We start from the raw sequence: 21192 nt of genomic DNA on the forward strand, positions 1-21192 counted from the left end.
AGTTTTCCCGGAGATCCTGTCTCCGGTTTTGTTTTGCAGGTAACTCCGGCAAAGGATATCAAAGCGGATCCAGCAAGTTATCAAGAGTTAATTATTAATCTAGTCTATTTGAGGTGTCCATTAATATATTTGACATACTTCCCTTCTATTTTATCAAATTTGACATTGCGATCCATTCTGGACAAAAATACTCTAACGTCCTTCAACCTCATCCTCCTTTTAATTTCATTCAAATTCTTACAACCAAATTGAAATTCAACCCAAAATCTAAACATATTTATGCATATTTAAGTTCATGTAGATATTCTTTCTTCATTTTACATACACATTATTTAACTATGCAGTTGGTTAGTTGAATGTTTTTTCGTTGAACCCGTCATTTCCGATTTTCTCCATTTTTGTCAACATGCCGCATTTGTGACGATAATTGCTCCTGTCTGATATGTGACGAAAATTATCGCATTTATGACCACTATTGTAAAATAGAAGGGAATGGATGGACCCATCAAATGGGTTAAATTAGTAATTAGCCAACAAAATACCACGTTAACCCCATTTTTAAACATAATTAGTAACGTCTCTCTGCACAACAAATGCTTGAGAGCACGTGCAATGCGCTTTTCTCTCCTCTCAAAACGGCACCGTATAACTCTCACAGAGGGTAACAAAAGTAAAAGTCCATCCCTGAATTTGAATACAATGAAAAATACATACGTATAAAAATACGTATAAATACGTCGTTTTCTTCATAAAAGAAATCACTGAAAACAACTACTCTTTCTCTCTCACTGTTACAAGTTCTCTCTCTTTGTACTTTTTTCTCATATCATACTTTAGCTCACACACATCACTACAAACCCAAACCAACAAGAAAAAAAGTCTCCTTTTCTCCTTCCTTCTTCTTCTTCATCTCTCTCTAAAACCTCAGCTTTTTGGTTTTCTTCTTCCATAAATGGCTGTTTGTCGTAAGCTGCACCAATGAAGATCACCGGAAAACCGTACTCCACGGCGACATTTCCAGGGAACTCCATTTCTTCTAAAGCTCAGAATCCACTGCCTCATCCAGATCTTAAGCCTTGCCGCCAAACTCGGAATCCTAGTCTCACTCGATTGAAGAGGACTGGAACTCCTGTTGGAAGAAGGAGTCGGAGCCGGAGCCGCCCGGAGACGCCTCTATTAAAATGGAAGATCGAAGATAAAGGGAGAAATGTTGGAGTTGAACAGCATGAGGAGGAGCTCGAGGAAAAGATTGAGAGTGGTGCTGCCCGTAAAGGTCGTCGGAAAATCTCTAGACAGGTGTCTGCTAGGAAGCTTGCTGCTGGCTTGTGGCGGTTGCAGCTTCCGGAGACTGTGGCTTCTGGCACTGCGGAGAGGAGGACGAGAGATCGGTTAGGGTTTCAGGTGATTCTTCAAATTGGTACTGTCCAGGGTTTTCTCTTCTTTTTGTTCTGATAAAGATCTACGGGATTGTGGTACACACGAGAAAAATGCTTGCGGTTTCGTAGGTTCGATAATTATTTGATCTCAGTTTGCATTGAATGTGATCCAGTAGGGGATAGAACCATGTGAATAGTACTATTCACATGGTTCTAACCCCTACTGGATCACATTCAAACGAGATAGTTATTGATGGTACCTAGGTTCGGGTTCAAAATTAGTAAAATGAAGATGCTCATTCCATAAAAAACAAAAGGAAAAAGTGGAAGATTGTAGTTTAAGTTCTTATCCACTCTATGGTACATTAAAATTATTATGCTAATAATAAGACCCTACTAGGATCATTCATCATTTTAATAATCCGGTGCTTCAAATTTTGAACTTTTCTAAGCCTTGCTATTTAATCTTTATTATTTTTCCCAATTGGGAGAGTTAGTATTGTGAAAACTTTAGTACTTTGGTCAATTAGGATATCTTTTCCTCTGTTAAAGGAAACTTGGCTGTGTTGGGCTTTAGTATTTGGTTATACGCTAGCTTTATATTGTACCAATCTAATTATTCAAATATACAATACTATCAAGCTTGTTCAGATTGCTGGTATTTTTTCAGATATTTTATTTGTTTGATTTAGAACTTTACCTATTCTGTTGGAGCATATAGCCTGTCCCAAACTGGATAAAGGAAGACAGTTGTGGTAGATTGACGACTTTAAATTGTACTTGAATCACATGATTGTGTGGACCTTTCTAATATACTCAAGAAGGGAAGGGGAAGGCTGAGATTAGGTTGGACAGTGATTATTAAAAATGACCTCCAAGAAATAGATCTCTCTATAGATTGTATTATTAATCAGACTGATTAGGAAAGAGGGATCCATATACCTAACTCCAGTCTTGTTTGAGGCTTTGTTATTGTTTCTGTTGTTGTCGCTTTGTTTTAGAATCCCATATGTTTTTGGTTTGGGGATTTGAGTTCGCTTTGTTTTTCATCTCTGCAGCCTGTTGCTGGTCACACGGGAATCTCATTTATACCGCATCACAGTGGCAAAGCTGACAGTTACTGTTACGATGTAAAGAATCCATTACAAAGTCCAAGTTCTATCCCTGATATGAAAAATAGATCATTTTGTAAGGTATGTGGTTTCCTAAAGTTTTTAGCTGAATTATTATCTGTTAGTTGCTTATTCAATATGGACAAAGTCGAGTGATGCTAATAACGTAATCCAACTAGTATTCTGTTACTTATATACGACATATGTATTGAGTTGTGAAATTGGTGGGCCCCTATTCTGTTTCTTTGGCATATCTTATGACGGGTTCATATTTGCTTGTTACACGTCATGTTCTTGTGTCCAGTCCTTTTAAGCATCCATGGAAATCTCAATTTTACAATGCCCTTTTGATCTATATTGCACGGAAACTCTTCTTCATTAGCTTTTGTGCGTTTCGTTTCCGTTTCTTTTCCGTTTCCTAGCTATATTTATTTAGAAATAATGTTTCCTGGTGTCCGATGCCGTTTTTGTTTCGGTGCAAAATAGCATTTGGTGTATGTAAATATAGAATATTATTTACATGCACAAGCTGTATACTAACAAGTTGGAAATTAATCAAATAGATAGTCAAATTTGGTATTACAATTGACGCTGATGAATGTGGGTGTGGGTCAATCCAAGCCAAGTGATCTTGGTCACCTTACTAGAGCAGTAGTATATAAAACTATCAGTAGTTCTATTTTATTTGTCTTGTTTTTCACTAAAGAGGAAAACAAATATATTCTGCAAATGTCTGCATCAGTAAATGCAAGGTTCTCCCCTAACATTCATGGACTCAAAAACTGTTTCCAAGATGAGTTGGATAATACTTCCTCCAAATTTTGTTTTGGAAAAATGTCATCTTGACATAAGGTTATTATGGTGGCTAATTTACTACTAGCTTTTTTGTTGTTTTGTTTTTTTACTAGCTTGTTTTCTTGTATTGACATTTAAAACTCAAAATCTTCATGTTCTTTATTATTGAGCACTTTGTTTTTCTCTTTTGGATTGAGTATATTGCTGGACATGTTTTCTAATGTTTGCATCTATTGCTGGAAATGTTCTGTATTTCAGCTTGACCCTTCATTTCAATTTCCCAACTCTGCGATGGAGGGTGCAACTAAGTGGCACCCTGTTTGCTTGGAAACATTAGATGAGGTGCGCCAGATTTACAGCCACATGAAGCGGCTTGATCAAAAAGTTAGTGCTGTATCAATGGTTTCTGCACTGGAAGCTGAACTAGAGCAAGCTCGCTCTCGTATGCAGGAGCTTGAGGCTGAGCGTCGATCATCAAAAAAGAATCTGGAACACTTTTTGAAGAAAGTTAGTGAAGAAAGGTCTTCTTGGAGGAGCAGAGAGCATGAGAAAATCCGTGCATTTGTTGATGACATTAAATCTGATTTGAGCCGTGAAAGAAAGAATCGCCAGAGGCTGGAACTTGTGAATTCCAAGTTGGTTAATGAGCTGGCTGATACAAAGGTTTCAGCAAAGCGATTTATGCAGGATTATGAAAAGGAAAGGAAAGCCAGAGAATTGATTGAGGAAGTATGTGATGAGCTAGCTAAGGAAATTGGGGAGGACAAGGCTGAAGTTGAAGCATTAAAGAGGGAATCCATGAAAATGCGAGAGGAAGTGGATGAGGAACGGAAGATGTTGCAGATGGCTGAGGTATGGCGTGAAGAGCGTGTTCAAATGAAGCTGGTTGATGCAAAGGTGGCACTTGAGTCGAAGTATTCTCAGATGAACAAACTTGTAGCAGATCTGGAAACGTTTCTAAGGGCAAGAGGTGTAACCCCGGATATGAAGGAATTGAGAGAAGCAGAATCACTTATTCAGGCTGCTGCAGCTGTGGATATTCAGGAAGTAAAAGAATTCCACTATGAGCCACCCAACCCAGATGATATTTTTTCCGTTTTTGAAGAAGTTAATTGTGGTGAACCCAATGAGAGGGAGATTGAGCCATGTGTTACATACAGTCCTGTCAGCCATGCTTCAAATATTCATACTGTGAGTCCTGAAGTCACCACAGTAAAAAAGAACGGAAATTACAGGAATTCTGATGCATATGTTGATCATGATGGTGACATAGAAGAAGATGAGAGTGGGTGGGAAACAGTGAGTAACCTCGAAGATCAAGGCTCAAGCTATTCTCCAGATGGAAGTGTTCGATCTATCAACAAGAATCGCCGTTACAGTAACGTATCACAAAGTGGAACAGAATGGGAAGAAAATGCGTGTGATGGAACACCTATAACTGAAATCAGTGAACTGTGTTCTATGCCAACAAGGCAATATAAGAAGGTATCATCAATAGCAAAGCTCTGGAGATCAGGAGGTGACAACTACAAAATAATATCAGTAGATGGAATTAACGGAAGGCTATCCAACGGAAGGAAATCGAATGGAGGCATTATATCATCAGATGGAGGGTCAGGTAAAGGAGGAGAGAGCCCGGATATGGTAGGGCAATGGAGTTCACCAGACTCCTCCGGTAATCCGCACATAACTAGAGGAATGAAAGGTTGCATTGAATGGCCTCGCGGGACGCAGAAGAACAGCTTGAAAGCCAAGCTAATGGAGGCAAGGATGGAGAGCCACAAAATACAACTGCGCCATGTTCTAAAGCAGAAAATCTAGAGGTAGAGAGAGATGGAAGTTGTTTTGATGAGAGAGGAGAGGAGAGGAGAGGAGAGGCAGATGGAAAATAAGTAGAGCATGGGTCTCACTTCTGATAAAGCTCCTTTTTCTTGATGATCCAAGAAAAAAGGAGGGTATCATTGGCTTCATGGACTATGACCCTATTTATGCTTTCTGCTAAATGCATTTTCAGAGTAAAAAAAGGTTCAATTATGGTGTATCTTATTCTTCTCATACTCTGCAATGCATTCATGTGAAATCTTTTGTCCTCGCCAATTGCCATATGATATTACCAAGACTTTTTCTTTTCTTTCACAAATTAGATTGAGATACACTACACTACTATATTAAATCCCACTGATAATATTTCTCTACAAAAATCTGATTTAATGCCATTTATGTTATTAAAAATGATTTATTGAATTATTCAGTTTTTAACTACTTTGAGTTGTATGTTATTATTTGCTAACCTTCTGAAAACGTTTTTTCAGACAAGATCCGGAAACATTCAAATAAGATCTGGATTAACCTGTAAAGTAAACAGGAGTCATTGTGCGGCTTCAGTTGCTAAGTCAATAATAGCTTAAGAAAGACAATTATGAATAGTAAGGTACTATTAGTCTTCATGTATTAGGCATAAATGAGTTGAGCGGCTAACAGTGTTGTAAATGAGTTGAGCCGTTCATGAACGGTTTGAAGTTCGGTTTGATAAAAGTTTTAGCATGTTTGGATCGATTTATAAATGATTTGAGCTCGAGCACAATAAAATTCGGCTCAAAAGCTCGCAAGCAGGTTCGGTTATAGGTTCATGAACAATCTCAATTATAATATTCATGAACAAACTTATTAGCAAGTTTGTTGGATTATATTTTTAATAATAGCATTTTTTTTAAAGGGGAATATAAAATTACATAGTGTGTGAAATAGTTTTATGTTAAATAATTATTAATTTGTTTGCAAACAAATTTCATGAACAGGAAACTTGTGAACAAATAAATGAGCAATTCGATAATAGTTCTCGAGCAAATTACAAAGAAAATATTGAACTCAAACTCATCAATTTTCTAATGAACCGAGCATGAGCAAGCCAAAGTTCGATTCGACTCGGCTCGGTTTGATTACATCCCTACATGTATTATATATATGAAATAATCCTAAAGAGGGTAATTTTTTTTTATACGAGTAAGAATGTCTCGCTTTTGACGAGTTGGTAGTCGTCGGAATTAATGAGTACTCTAAGTTGGAACCACAGAGGAATGGGTAAATTCCTTTCGAGAATTGAGTTACTTTGGAGCTTGAGCGTATGATGAACTCATTTGGTGGGGCTCGAATGGTGGAGATGGCAAAGACATCCGATGGACTTCCTGAGATAAATTTGGATTTGAGGAAAATGAAGGATTTTAATTTGGGTGTGCTTGCAAAACAAGGTGGAGGGTTTTGAATCATCCTACTTCCCTAGTGGCTCGGATATATAAAGCAAGGTATTATCCTAATTCTCATTTCTAAGCTCAGTTATGTTCGATGTCTGCTAGTCCGTGTTCTCCAACTGTCCGTCCAACTGTTAAGTGGTGTCTGCCTTCGCCTAGTATGTTGAAGTGTAATATCGATGCTGCGATTTTCCCTACTCAAGGCACTACTAGCTTTTATCCTATTCCTTAGACCCCTTTATTCCTAAGTATCATAGTGTGCGGGAAGCATTGAGTTGGGCACAATTACCAATACATTATCCTGGAATTTGAATCTCTTATATTTGTTAATGCTTGTGCGGATATCATTAATTGTCGTATCAGTTTTTTAGTCGATCAGTGAATCGTGTAGCGCATATTTAGCGAGAGCTGTTGGTTCTGAATCTGATTGTGAAGTGTGGGTTCATATTCCCCCTCCTTTTATTTGTAACGTTTTGCTTGAAGATTCTTAATAAAGTTTCACTTTTTGGTAAAAAAAAAAAACTATAATATCTCAATAAGATGGAAGGAATTTAGAAGCTTATAAGAGCATCTTCAATGGAAAGTGTTTAGATGAGTGATCGGTAAGGTGAAAAGAGCCCGGAGTAGTGACATGCATTGGAGAGGTACAGAGTACTTATTTTTTTACGGTAATGTTGCCACTTTTTGACACTCTTGTTACCATTTTTTAATAAAAAAACACAATTTTAAACAACAAAATAATGATTTGTGGAACCATAGTGGTAATTTTTGGAGTTGTTTAACACTAAAACATTTTTTTCAATAAAAGTTGTCAAATATGATATGGATGAGAGAAAAAATAAAATATTATATTTTAGGATCATGTATTAAATTTTGACAACTTTTAAGATTACTTCCATTAAAAATGCTCTTAAAAACATGATATAATAAAACAAATTCAATTGATCTTACTTTTGGAACCATACCAAATAGTACGGAACGTTATCAAAAGTCCCTTTATAAGCTATAGCTAACCTTTTAAGGTTGATAGAGACTCTTCCAGTTCTCGAGCAAACCTAGTGTCAAAAAGGTTCTTTATCTCCATATCTTGACACGTGCTCTGTAAGTATGAACGACGTTTTTCTTCTATAAATAGATTGACAAATTTTTTACCATCTTTTATCTTAAAATTAAGAGAGCTTTCCTCGTATATAATTTGATTGACTTGTGTATTTTTAGGAGTTCTCCAAGGTGAACTCAAATAATGATTTTCTTTCCGCAAGTGTTTAATTTCTTCTCTTTCTTCTTCGTTTATACTTTCTCATTGTTATTTTTCTCTCTCAACTCTCTTCCAAAAGATCTACCAAAAATACCAAAAAAAAAAAAAAGTCTTAACCCCTATTCTAGAGGAACATAGAGGAAAATAATGAAAGTAACAAAAATTGTTTTTAAGAATAAACAAAGATTAATGTATTAAGTTTTGATTTAACCCATTTTGAGATTTACATTGGACATGCTCTAACTCTAGCTTCCATTAAGCTCAAGCTTCAAATTCATGTGAACGAACTTTTAAAGATGAGAAATCCGATAATCATTCTCTCTCACTTTCCGACCACCAAGAGGAAACTAGTCACTATACCACCCCAAAAAAGACCACACCAGTTGATCTTATGGTCCAAAAATCTGACAAAATCTTTTGTCAAGAATCTGAACCTCCCAGAATATGGACAACAACCTACACCGTCACAAAAGCTGATTTAAACAATGAAGCTTTGGTTTTTTCTAATGATAGAATGGACAAACTCCCCAAGGCCATTTCTCCATCTACATCACTGATTTATTTAAACTATGTGAGGTTGGAACTATGCTTTAAATTGTTATGTATTTTACATATCTCAATAAATGAACTCTTTATTTGTACCTAGATGGATTATCTTAATCTTCTTTCTGTTAATGAAACTTTATTAATGAATCTCAATGCGGCAAAAATTCAACATTGAAAAAGATATAAAGCACGGAATTACATCATAAATTTTCAGATCAGCATGTCTATAAACCGACCTTGCTAATGCATGGGCCTAGCTATTTATTTGTCGTTTGAGAAAAAAGACAAAGGATGCGTTATTAGTGTGGAGGTGAGATTTGTATTTGTCAATTAAGTCTCCCAACTCCAAATATTCTGCATTTGTCGAGTGAATAGCATCGCAAGTCAGTTTAGAATCTGTTTCAAAGGTTAGATTTTATAATCCCCGCGCTGCTGCCGATTCCATTGCCTGTAGCAGGGTGAAGGCCTCTCAATCCCGAACATCCAGGATCCCTTCCACTGTGGTAGTTCGACCTGCTACAAAGTGTTCTTGAGTTCTGTAATACTGCACAGAACACCAAATTTGGAGGTAATGGAAATGAGAGTAAGAAGCAATGGAAGGGAATAGAAAGTGATAAAAATGAAGATAGAAATTAACTTTGTTTGAAAATTTATGGAATGTAAATGAGAATTAAAAGTTAGCGCTAATAAAAAAAAGTTTCTATTACTCTCATTAGTCCCTAATTTAGAATTTAAAGTTAAAAGTTAATAAGAGAAAAATATTAACTCTCATTAATCTTTTTTACTCTTAAAAAAACTATCAAACAATTTGATCTAATATTTTACATTCCACTAACCTCCTAAATAAATAAAAAACCCAAGTTCGATAGCAAGAACAGACTACTCAAGCCAAAGAAACCATAACAATGATGAAAAAAACCCTAATTTCTAATAGGAAACCTTACAGGAAGTTTGGTATTTGATAGAGATAAAAAAAAATGTTGAGATAACGATAAAAAAAAAATACAAAATTATGACAATGATAAAAATAAAATAGTTGGAATTATTATTCCATATTTAGTATATTGGATAGAGATGAAGATAAAATATACATTTTACAATATTACCACTAGTTAAACTATATAACATTAATTTGAAAGATAAAATTGACTTTTACATTATTAGAGATTAATATAAGATATATGATTGGACTTTAACTATAAGCTTGAGCTTTTAGTTTATGGCATGGTATTATAGCCTCTTAGACCAAACGGTCGACAACCTCATTAATTTGTGAAATTAAAAACACATGGTGGGATAAACCTGTGTTGTGCACGGCAGGGGCAGAGACAGGAGTGGACCCGGGCCCCTCCGGCCGCCGGAACCACCATAGTTACGAGTAGGGGTTAGCAAAACCGAAAAAACTGAACCGAAAAAACCGGACCAAACCTGACCGAATTATATTTCGGTTTGGTTCGGTCCTAATTTTTAAGCTAGTTCGGTTTTCAGTTTGGTTCGGTCCAAAACCAAACAAAACCAAACCAAAATACAATATGTACTACTCTTAATTTTAAGGTTTTAAATTAATTAACTAGTTATGTATAGAAAAGAAAAAACAATTAAACATGTTTTTTCTCTCAACTAATTATATATACAAAAGAAGAACTAATTATATGATTATTTTCTTTATATAATTGTTTAATTAGTGAAGATACAAGTAGTTGTAGGTAGGGGTGAGCATGATCCGATTCGGTCCAAAAACCAAACCAAACCGAATTGGATCGAACCAAATTACCTCTAATTTTTAAGACCAAACCAAACCAAATTATAATTCGGTTTGGTCTGGACCGAACCAAATTATTTCGGTCCGGTCCAATTTAGTTCATGTTTACGAGTAGTTTCGACCCCCCTAATATCAGTCTATATATACTCTATGTAGTAATATTTCATTGTTTAATTTTTTTACATGTTCAGCCCTCTCTAAATCCATTTTTTTACATGTTAGGACTATTAAACGAAATCTGACTTAATTTTAAAAAATTGTACATTAATACTTAAAATTGGTTTTTGACCATTCAAATTATAACACGCATATATACAAAAAAAAAAAAAAGCAAGTTCGATTTAGCAAATTTTTTTTTCCCCAAACGCACGTGTAAAATCAGCCCCCCCCCCCCCACCCCCCCAACCGAGTAATCCTGTATTCGCCACTGGTGCACGGTGCAAACCTAAGGAGCATTTGCATCTAGAGATTAATATAAAATATATGATTGAACTTTAACTATAAGTTTGAGCTTTTAGTTCAGTTGGTTCCACAACATCCATCTCATTAAAAAAAATTCAGCTTACCTCACCTCCTCATAACACCCTTATTGGATATAAGATTTGAAGAATAAGATTTTTATCCATCCTTTATCTGACTAGTCTATCTCTAAAACAAACATTTTTTTATCCCTATACCACCGCATTTATTCCTCGTACCAAACACCCTCTTAGGGAGGAGAGAGAAAACAAAATCAGCTCAACGGATAGCTCTAATTCCCCCCATTAAACTGCAATCAGTAAAAGAATATCTTTTTTGATATTTGAATTATACAACAATGTTTAGAAAAACACATCCTTATTATTCTCGAGCCAACGAATTCAATAATTTATCGAAATGGTACAAGCACCCAACCTAGGTTTGCTGACAGGCAGCTTCTGTCATCTGAATTCTTGGAAGTTGACATGTCCAGTGGATTGTGCATGCTCCACAGCCTCCTAAGTAATTCCATTCAAACAAAATTCATTAACATAAAAATAGGAAAAATCAAGGGATTCCCTAACGTTTTTGGGGAAGCACAAATATACCTCCTAACAGAAGAAACCATAAAATTTTATCCTTCACTGGGCTTGAAGTTTTATTTTGCTCCTACCCGTTTTGGCCCGGGCTGGAGGGAGAAAGAAAAAATACACAGCCCTCGATTGCACCCCGCAGATGAAGATGGGGGAATGGATAGGGCAAAACCACTCCTAATAAGGAGTGGTTACAGCGTTTGGGGATTCACAAGGTAAGAGTAATGTTTTAAGAGTTTGGTTATCTAGGCAGAAAATGGCTCTGTGTGCCTAGTCCGGCTCAAAATTGCTCCAAGTTGGAAATGTTAAGGATAAAATTGTATCATTTCTTATGTTAGGGGTCACAAAAACGTCAAGGACAAGGAAAAACAATAACATAATAAATTTGACCACCAACCTTCTGACCAACTACCCCAATCTGGCATACACCACACCTCAAAGTGAAGCGAGATGTATCTGTGTAACTCCGTTTGCTGCAAATGAATTACATTGCATTTTCAACTATACCATATTGTTCCTTGAAGAGGGTATTTATTTCATTTTGTGAACCCAAAAGAGGCCTTAAAAAATAATACCTATTTTGCTCCTTCACAAGATTTAGAGCAAGTCTCTCAGCTGGTCCAATTGTTCTATCCTTTTGCACCCCAAATATTGTCTGATCAAACTCCTCTGGAGCTCCTTCAAATGGAGACATCTACAAAATGGAGTACAAAAGGTATTTATGACTTCAATGCATTATAGTCAAGTGCATAACAGATCCAAATCCTGAAACTTATCCAAACAAGATAAGATGATTTATCTGATTAGGTTGCAATAACTTTAATCATCACTGTGGATGACAATTTGACATTTAATTTCTAATAAATATACCTATTTTATTCTATTATTGTTGATTAAGCCATCATTTTGCCAAAAAGAGAAATAATCTGAAATTTCAAACAACGTAGGAAATGAAACACGTACAGCTAAAGAATCATAATGGAGTCCATCATAAATTAGCATCACCCTCTCAGAGTACTGTCGGTCCTGTCAAATAGCAACGACAGAGATGCCAAAAAAAAAATTAGTAATACAAGATGTTGACATTACGAGAAAACCTAGATGATCTTTTAGAGATTGGTCTACATTGAGAGTGTGACATAATCTTTTATTCTAGGTATCTATTGATGTTAAATTTGAATTTCAGGCATCCATTCTCTACATATTAAATTATGAATTAATGCAAGTGTACAGAAATTACAGAAGTCATGAGTACAAAAGACTAGCTTTTTTCGTTAACTTCAGATGTCAACTTATGTGTGTGGTCTAAGAGAATAACATCTCATGCTCACCTGACCATACAAATCACATCGTGTGGTTTGGATATCGTATGCAGCAATCTCGCGTCCATAATAATCAGCTAATATTGAAAGCTCAATGGCACCTTAAAGAAACCACAAGAAGAAAGTCAGCAGAACATTATCATTACTTGCTTCACTTGACTTATAAAGAGCAAGGACGCAAGAACATTTTCATGGAAGAAAATAAAGGCTTTTCATGCCTCATGAGCATACTGAGAACAGCCTTATTGACAGCTAATGACCTAAGGTTTTGGACAAAATCCTAAACCCTGGAAGTTCACATCATTGCAAGTGTCACAGCTCTTTGTTATTCAAGTTCCAGCAACTAGCCGTCAGAAGAAAATGGAAATTTCTTAAACACAGACTACTTAATTCAACAATCAGGTAGAGAGGGGATAGGAGGTTGGTATGTACTGGAATCTTGTATCAGCTATTAAAGCAGCATTCATAGTTGTCAAATCGAGATTCGACTTGTGAATCAAAATCCTCATTTTGTGAATCATGACTCGTGAATTGAATTGTAAGATTCGGTTCAAATTCATAATTTATAAGAAATAATATATATCATATTCAAGAGCAATTTTTTTCTTCTCCCATCCTTTTTTTTAATATCTCATCTTAAATGGGGTATTAATTCCATTTTTCGAATCTGTCCTCTTAAATAGGGTATTAATTGTCTTACCTACGTCAACTCTTCCTCTTCCCCTTTGATTTTTTACCGAGACTCTACCAAGGAATCTCAATGAAATATACAGACATTTTCCTACTATTTTTCCTCACTGATAATTCTCTGGACTTCCTTGCCCTGGTGAATTCCTTGTGGATGAGCACCATAGCTACTAAGGGGAGCCCTAGGCTGTTGGGTAAGATGTTCTAAATTCCAAGCTAAATCTGTTCATCTGTCATCAGGTTCTGCTTATCAACTTTCATTTTTTTCACCTATTCCAAGACTCGGTTGACTCGTACACAGTCTATCATCTTCTTACAATTGTCAGAGCACAGGCTGAATCTACAAAAGTAGGATACTAAGTGGTCAAATATCTACCAAACAACAGACCAACTTGATCAAACTAATGCAATCCACATTGTATTCTTCAATTAATACAAAAGCAAGCTAGCTTTTTCCTTTGAATGTGGAAAGAAACAAGGAACCTGATAGAGATTATGTCGCACCAGGAATCTTTTCCTCATGAAGAAAATAAGAAATCCTAACCTTCACTGATAAGTATACATGCAACACAAATCAGGATGATAAGGGTGAACTTTTGGGCCAATTGACTTGTGAACCTAAAATCTGGAAGGCGTATTATGGGATGGGTGACAGGTTAAGTGATCCTATTTGACAGTGAGATTTAGGGACAGATTGCTGGGAGCAGACAAAGATTTATATGACAGTAGTGAGAGCAGACTTTTCTTTCTCAGATAACAGGATCTTGGCTCGGTAGCTTGGGCAAGGGGAATATCTTCCTTAATTCCTTATGTTTCCATTCACTTTTCAACCTAATTTTATCACCATAGTTATGGAACTTCCTTTGCATCTGATAGGGCTGTAAAGTTTGCATTGAATATCTACAACATACTATCCTTTCTACTTGGTGTTTTCTGTCTGCAAGTTTCTTGTTGTTTGAGTTCTATCTACATGCACAAGAACCAACTAAACCTATCAAACCCAACCTATTGTCCAAGCGTATTTTGGGCTGCTAAAATTGTTCCATCACCAACCTTTTACTACAGAGAGATGCATGCCACTACATGTATCTTAATTACGAAGGCAATATATTTCAAAATGATCTCACATTCTGAACAGCTACCCACTAGAATTTCTAGTAATATGACTTCTACATAATTAATTATGGACCCCATTAGAACAGAATAAGCTCAGCATACCTCCCCACTTCTCTGAATCAAGAATCCAAGCACAATATTCTCCATTTGGCTTTCCAAGAAATGCTTCATTGTACTTCATTGGATCACTTGCCACTGTTGCAGCTATAACCTTGAAGAAAAGAGTTGACCCAAAAGAAAATCAAATAAAAAAAAAGGAGAAGATCAAATCAACAAGTGTAAATCTGTTATGAAGTTTAGGAGTGAAATTCAAGAATGAACCTTTGCATTCACAAGATTAACTTAACAAACTGATGGTTTATCATTAAATCCTTCAAAGTGGCATCTCATGAACTAAGGACACCCCTTTTAACTAATAGTTCGACACTAATGATTACGACACGAGTGGATGCTAACTCATTCAAAAGGATTCTAACTATCATATAATTTATCTAGAATAATTTAAAAAGCACTTCAAAATCAATACTTTGCCATAAAATTTGGGATACTATGCAAATTCAACAAAAAATTATATACAGAAAAAGAAGGAAAGAGTGGCCAAACTATATGTCCTTGGAAGTTTGGGATGTCATTTCCACATCTCAATTCACCAACATTAGATTGGATTTTATAGATAAACCATCAAGTTTCAAAGCAAAAAGTGGTTTTTTCTAACATAGTAAATGGCCAAATAAATAGTAGAGAGGTAATATGACTGGACCTACGAAGTCAGTTGTTCATCTACGCGTGACAAAAATGAGAATGCAAACATTACTAAGGATCACAAAATGATGTGGATAAACTTCTCCGAGAGGCTTAGTTAGTACAAAATGCATTTAGTTTGAATGGTGTGAACAGAATAGAGTCCAACTTAAAGCAACTTTCTTTTTTAGTTACAATTACCTAGTAAACAAGAGTATTAAGTTTTTTATTCCTTTCTTGTTCTATCCTGAATAGAAATCACATAAGAACGTTTTTGCTATGTTTCATAAAAATAGAGCAAAAAAGTTATGTACTTGTTGAAATTTTAGAAATTTAACTGCCAACTCGCTGGCATTACATTGGAGTTTTATTGACATCACAGATGGTTATTAAAGGCGCATTAACGCACACAGAGGTCATGGAACCTAGGTGCAAGGTTCAAGCATGCGACTGAGCGACACAAGGTGCACTAAAGAAAAATAATATATAAAATCATAAATTACAACAATTAACATTCTAAAATGCAACAAATAATCAAATGTTAAATCATACCCGATTATCCATAATCTTAAACATAAAATGAATGAAACAAATTCCAAATTAACCACCAACCCCTCTATTTGCAATATTTCTAAACTCTTGAAAATGGATTGGTGTTGTTCTTTGCGATATTTTTGCCGTCCAGATCTTCTTTCTTTTTTTATTTTAATTTCAGCCACAGATCATATAGATAGGAAAGGACTGAGATTAAGAAAACCTATTTTTAACATGACACCCTAAAAAACGCTGTCTAGCTTCTAAATTTGAGCCTAGATGCGCCTTTGGCAAGACGCTAGGCTCAGAAAGGCCCGAGCCTCTTGAACAGAGCCTGCCTTTTGGCTACTCTGGCGAACTGCTTGGAGCTAGCGCCTTTTGAGCCTGAGGTGCGCCGTTGATAACTATGACATCACTTATACATAGAAAAGCCACTGAATTTCTAAGCATACAAATTACAATAGCTTTCTTTATATATTCAATGACCAAATAAATACTTTCACAGCATAAAACAAGTCCACAACAACACTGAAGTTACAACAGTTTGAGATACCACAACCACTCCACAAGACAATTCAATGAACACTTTAAAATACATCCTACTTCAGGACTTATTGCTCACTCACTGAAAGTAGCCTTTCAACTCACAAATGGAAGGCCAACCTAAATAAATGAATCCCATGAGAAACATCTACACAGCTCAAATTCCCAGTATAGCAGAATACATACATATCCATTTGACTAGATGGTTATAAGAAGACAAGTACGATTTTTATGTTTGGGTCAAAGTAATTCAAAGCGGTAGACACCCTAAAGGTGAAAAGACTAAATCATCCAAGTGCTAGGTGCTCACCCTAACGAAACGAGGCAATACTTGAAAAAAGAAGAAGGTAAAACATATACCAAAACAACATTGACATTCATAAAATCAACACATAATCATATAACTACAATTTTCATCAACAAAGATATTCAGAACCTCAAAAAAGAAAAAGAAATTAAACACATGAAGCCAGAAAAAGATAACTCTAAGTTCTCAAATTTAGCCTAATTTAAAATCTAGATTATAGTAAAACATTAACTCTATCAAATGATCATCCTCATCATTTAAGTTAGGAATCCCCCAACAATAGAATCTTGATTTTTCCCCTAAAATGCTTACTCCGATTCATGAGTCAAATGAATTAGACCTTGAACCCTTGGCTGGTTTTTCTTTTTCTTGCGTTTTATGATTTTATCGTTGGCACAAGGGGCAACATAATTATTGGGGCTCGAAAGGGTATAAATATCTTTCCATTTGTAGTCTCCTTTTTTCAAAGAAAAAAAAAACATCTCTTCTTTTTTTTACAGTAAAAGCAATCTGCAGTCCCTTAATAAAAACATGTGTCCGTTCCCCCACCACGTGTTTTTTTTTATCTTTGGCACAAGGGTCAACATATATGCTGAAGCTTGAAAGGTATTGTTCAGAAATGCAATATCTTTCCATTTGTAGTCTCTCTTTTTCTCAAAGAAAAAAAACATCTCTTTGTTTTTTCAAGTAAAAGCAATCTGCAGTCCCTTAATAACACTTCCTATGCTGCCTCTTAAATAGGTATTAGTTTGTTTCCAATATTCATACTTTATTTTAAAACCAAATATTACTTGTGGAGTCATGTTACCTTAAATGTTCTTTTCCAACACCCCTACCACATTTAAGGTAACGTGTCCGCTTGCCTGCCCCCACCCAAAAAAAATCAGTCCAATCGATCTTCTTCATTCTAACACTTCCTATGCTGTCTCTTAAATAGGTATTAATTTGTTTCCAATATTCACACACTTTATTTAAAATCAAATATTACTTGTGGTGTCATGTTACCTTAAATGTTCTTTTCCAACACCCCAACTACATTTAAGGTAACGTGTCCGCTTGCCCCCTCAAAAAAAAAAAAAATCAGTTCAAACGATCTTCTTCGTTCTAACACTTCCAATGCTGCCTCTTAAATAGGTATTAATTTGTTTCCAATATTCATACACTTCATTTAAAATCAAATATTACTTGTGGCGTCATGTTACCTCAAATACTGCTATCTCTGCCTAGGGCTGGGTTGAGATGCTCACCTAGGCAGCACTTCATATGAAGATATTGTAAGCCGCTAATGCTTACCGCACCTCACTTCGCTTGGGTGCCCAGGCAAGCACATCCATCATCTTTGACCGTAACTTTTTGGGTTTAACTTTTGTTCTAATGGGGTTAGTCATATATAAATAATTATTTTTTAGCTACTTTTAATTTCTTAGCGAAATGCCACAAATGAAAGCCTAAAATCTCATATTTTATAATTGTGTAATAATCTTTTGAGATGAATAGGTGAAAATATGTGTAATATAGAAAAATCAACATTAACACCCAAACTAGGACAACCTGATCACAAAAGGGAGATCAAATTGTATGCTTAAGAATATTAGCAGTAAGATGTTGTAGATGAAAACCTGTCTCAATTCAGGAGATTTGTTTTTGTCGTGATCCATAATGTACCTGCAAGGTTCAAAAAATAATTATAGGAATAAAACAATATTTCAGCGCTGAATCATAAACTCATTGACAATAATAGAAATTAATACGAATAAAGGTTTAGAATCTAGAGTTTACCCAACAGCATTAAAAAGACAACTGTTGTCGGAGGGAATCACCCTTCTAACAATAATTCCTTCCATTTCTTAAATATATTTAACACCTGAAAAGATCGCAAATGCATTAGCTCCTTTGAAATTATAATCAAGCATTGTCTATGACTTCCATGCTACACTTGGATCAAATTAAACATGGAAGCAGAAGAGCAAGTATGATATTAGTTCGAATGTGCAAAATGAACAAATAGAACAAAATTAGGCATCAAGAGTTCAAAGAAGCTGACAACACACTTAACAATAATAATTGCATAAACTGCTTTACAATTATGTTTTGTCAATAAAAGAAAAACAACGCACCTCCAAAACCTAAGGCTTGTAAAAGTTGCTAACTTACAAATTAAGCATGATACCAGACCATGAAAAAGATAACAAGCAACAACCTAATATTGTAAATAACATGTTTGAAAATGAAAAATTAACAAGGAAATAGATAAGTCCAGGAACTTCTACACAATAGCAAAGAAATGAAACGGTGATAGGATAAACAAACCGAGCATGAAATTCAAAGCAGCAGCAACAAAGAGAAGCATTAAACAAAAAAAATAGATAGATAGATAGATAGAAAGATACTAGAATTCCACAAGCAAAAACCAACCGGAAGAATTACGCAAGCAAAACCAACAGCAGATATACAATTTTGAAGATTCGAAGAACTTGGAAAATCCTATAAAAGCTAATACAATGGGGTCAAATATAGATCTAGAATGCTTACCAAGAAAGAATAACTTTCAAGATAAGCAAAAACACAGAAACAGAAGACATGCAGAGAAAAAGTGATATATATAAAATTGAAAAGAAATAAACACATAAGAACAAACATTATCCAAGGAATCTTACAGAGCTAAAGAATTGATAATTGGAAAAGGATGAACTGGTAACCAGAAAAGCCTTTGGGTATGGAATGGAAGGGAAGTGTACAGATTGGGGATTTCCCATTTTAAACGATGGCCGAATTTCAAAAGTTAATTACCTTCTACTGTTGTGCGCGTAATCAACTGCAGCTAATTTGTTAGGAAGTAATCAACTGCAGATAGGCGTACGATATGTATTGTGGTGATTACCCATTCCGGAACTTTTGTGCCTCTGTCTGTCATTGGATTTCCGTGAATCTGATATGTGGTAATTCAGACATGCTATAAATTTAATTTTAATTTTAATGTTTTAAGTAAATCAATTTTATCTTTTTATTAATTGAAAATTTGAAATACATGTAAGTTTTCAAAATCAATTATATTTAACATATTTTTGATTTACCTTTTTATTAATTGAAAATTTGAAATGCATGTAAGTTTCCAAAATCATATTTTGTATTACTTAACTAATATTTGACCAATTGATTCATCGTCGGTATCAAACAGTTCCTCTCTTTATCAAAATTCCAAACGTTAAAGTTGACCTAACGTATTTCGAAAATGAAAATTTAATTTTAATGTTTTAAGTAAATCAATTTTACCTTTTTATTAATTGAAAATTTGAAATACATGCAAGTTTCCAAAATCAATTATGTTTAACATATTTTTTATTTACCTTTTTATTAATTGAAAATTTGAAATACATGCAAGTTTCTAAAATCATATTTTGTATTACTCAACTAATATTTGACCAACTGATCCATCGTCTCTCTTTATCAAAATTTCAAACGTTAAAGTTGACCTAACATATTTCGAAAATGGAAATTTAATTCAAACATGCTATAAATTTAATTTTAATGTTTTAAGTAAATCAATTTTACCTTTTTATTAATTGAAAATTTGAAATACATGCAAGTTTCCAAAATCAATTATGTTTAACATATTTTTTATTTACCTTTTTATTAATTGAAAATTTGAAATACATGCAAGTTTCCAAAATCATACTTTGTGTTACTCAAGTAAATAAAAAAAAATTATTAAAATATTTAGTGTCTCTTTGTTTCAATTTTTTGGAACTGTTTTTTTTTTTTGTCTTTCAATATTAAACAAGAGATAAAAAGTATTTGTCAAAATTTCGAAACAATAGCTTTTTGCAGAAAAAAAACAACTGAGATTCAATGTCTATCAACAATTGCCGGGCGAGCATGGAGAATGTGAAGTCCTTAGCCGCTGCTTTTGAATATTATGGTTCAATATCTGGTCAGTGGGTGAATTGGCAGAAGTCAGAGGTGTTCTTCGCTGACTCGGTAACAGCTAGGAGAAGGAGAAAGCTGTCGGGTGTGACAGGAATTCGCCAATGTGAGCTCCCGTTTAGCTATTTCGGCGTTCTGCTGTTCGTCGATGCCCCAAGATCATCTATTCTTACCCTTTTAGTGGATAAAATTGTTGGGAAGTTTTCAAAATGGAAAGGCTCGGCTTTGTCCATGGCCGGGAGGCTTACCCTGGTCAAAGCAGTGATTCATGGCTCTTTAACGCATTCATTTCTGATCTATAAATGGTCGAGCAAATTGATCAAGAGAATATCTAGACAGATTCGGAACTTCATATGGTCAGGCTCCACCTCGGGAAAAAGGATAATAACTCCGTGTTGGATTGATTGTTACCCGTCGTTTAAAGAAGGGGGGCTTGGTGTCAAAAAACTGGATATTTGGAATACTGCATTATCAAGGAAACTTGCTTGGGGCGTGTTGGCTTACACCTCGTTTTGTTTCAACATTCTCCGTTCTAGATTCATGAATATAGGAGGCCTGGTTAGGCCAATTGCCTCCTCCTCGGTTTGGTCTTCTATTAAATCGGCCTATAAGTCGCTTCGGGATCACTGTAAGTGGTTCGTCGGTAGCGGTTTAAATATTAACTTCTAGAATGCAGATTGGATTTATCCAACGGTGGCGGAGCGCCTTGGTCTAAGCAAATCGGCAAGGGATAAAGGCCGTAAGAAAGTTTCCGATTTCATACAGGATGGGGTCTGGTCTGAACTGCCGGATATGAGTGATGATTATAGGGCGGATATTTACATGGTGATGATACACAGGGGCACATCTGATTTGTGCGTTTGGAAGCC

The 21192-nt window shown here is 35.2% G+C and overlaps 2 protein-coding genes across 3 annotated transcripts; one reads left to right on the forward strand and one right to left on the reverse strand.

Annotated features, from left to right (window-relative positions):
* The first annotated feature begins 769 nt into the window (after positions 1-769).
* Positions 770-5338, forward strand: LOC136219077 (uncharacterized). Its single transcript, XM_066006305.1, has 3 exons — positions 770-1401; positions 2435-2569; positions 3542-5338. The coding sequence occupies exons 1-3, from the start codon at positions 979-981 to the stop codon at positions 5102-5104; spliced, it is 2121 nt and encodes a 706-aa protein (XP_065862377.1). The 5' UTR covers positions 770-978; the 3' UTR covers positions 5105-5338.
* Positions 5339-10872: 5534 nt separating this feature from the next.
* LOC136219078 (OVARIAN TUMOR DOMAIN-containing deubiquitinating enzyme 2) lies at positions 10873-19208 on the reverse strand. Of its 2 annotated transcripts, none has more exons than XM_066006307.1 (9): positions 19190-19208; positions 18179-18263; positions 18019-18064; positions 14377-14485; positions 12481-12572; positions 12113-12175; positions 11725-11843; positions 11547-11622; positions 10873-11074 (listed from the first exon to the last, which is right to left on the reverse strand). In XM_066006307.1, the coding sequence occupies exons 2-9, from the start codon at positions 18241-18243 to the stop codon at positions 11018-11020; spliced, it is 627 nt and encodes a 208-aa protein (XP_065862379.1). In that variant the 5' UTR covers positions 18244-18263; positions 19190-19208; the 3' UTR covers positions 10873-11017. The 2 variants fall into 2 exon arrangements, with proteins under 2 accessions (XP_065862379.1, XP_065862378.1); XM_066006306.1 differs by lacking the exon at positions 19190-19208 and adding an exon at positions 19057-19174.
* Positions 19209-21192: the final 1984 nt, after the last annotated feature.

The sequence above is a fragment of the Euphorbia lathyris genome, chromosome 2 (assembly GCF_963576675.1).
Source record: "Euphorbia lathyris chromosome 2, ddEupLath1.1, whole genome shotgun sequence".
Taxonomy (NCBI): Eukaryota; Viridiplantae; Streptophyta; class Magnoliopsida; order Malpighiales; family Euphorbiaceae; genus Euphorbia; species Euphorbia lathyris.

Coding starts and splice junctions, on each gene's coding strand:
- LOC136219077 (XM_066006305.1), top strand. CDS start 979: ATGAAGATCACCGGAAAACCGTACTCCACGGCGACATTTCCAGGGAAC. Junction 1,402..2,434: donor GAGATCGGTTAGGGTTTCAG/GTGATTCTTCAA, acceptor TCATCTCTGCAG/CCTGTTGCTGGTCACACGGG. Junction 2,570..3,541: donor AAAATAGATCATTTTGTAAG/GTATGTGGTTTC, acceptor TCTGTATTTCAG/CTTGACCCTTCATTTCAATT.
- LOC136219078 (XM_066006307.1), bottom strand. CDS start 18,243: ATGGAAGGAATTATTGTTAGAAGGGTGATTCCCTCCGACAACAGTTGT. Junction 14,486..18,018: donor AATCTCCTGAATTGAGACAG/GTTTTCATCTAC, acceptor CTTTTCTTCAAG/GTTATAGCTGCAACAGTGGC. Junction 11,844..12,112: donor TCCATTATGATTCTTTAGCT/GTACGTGTTTCA, acceptor TCCATTTTGTAG/ATGTCTCCATTTGAAGGAGC.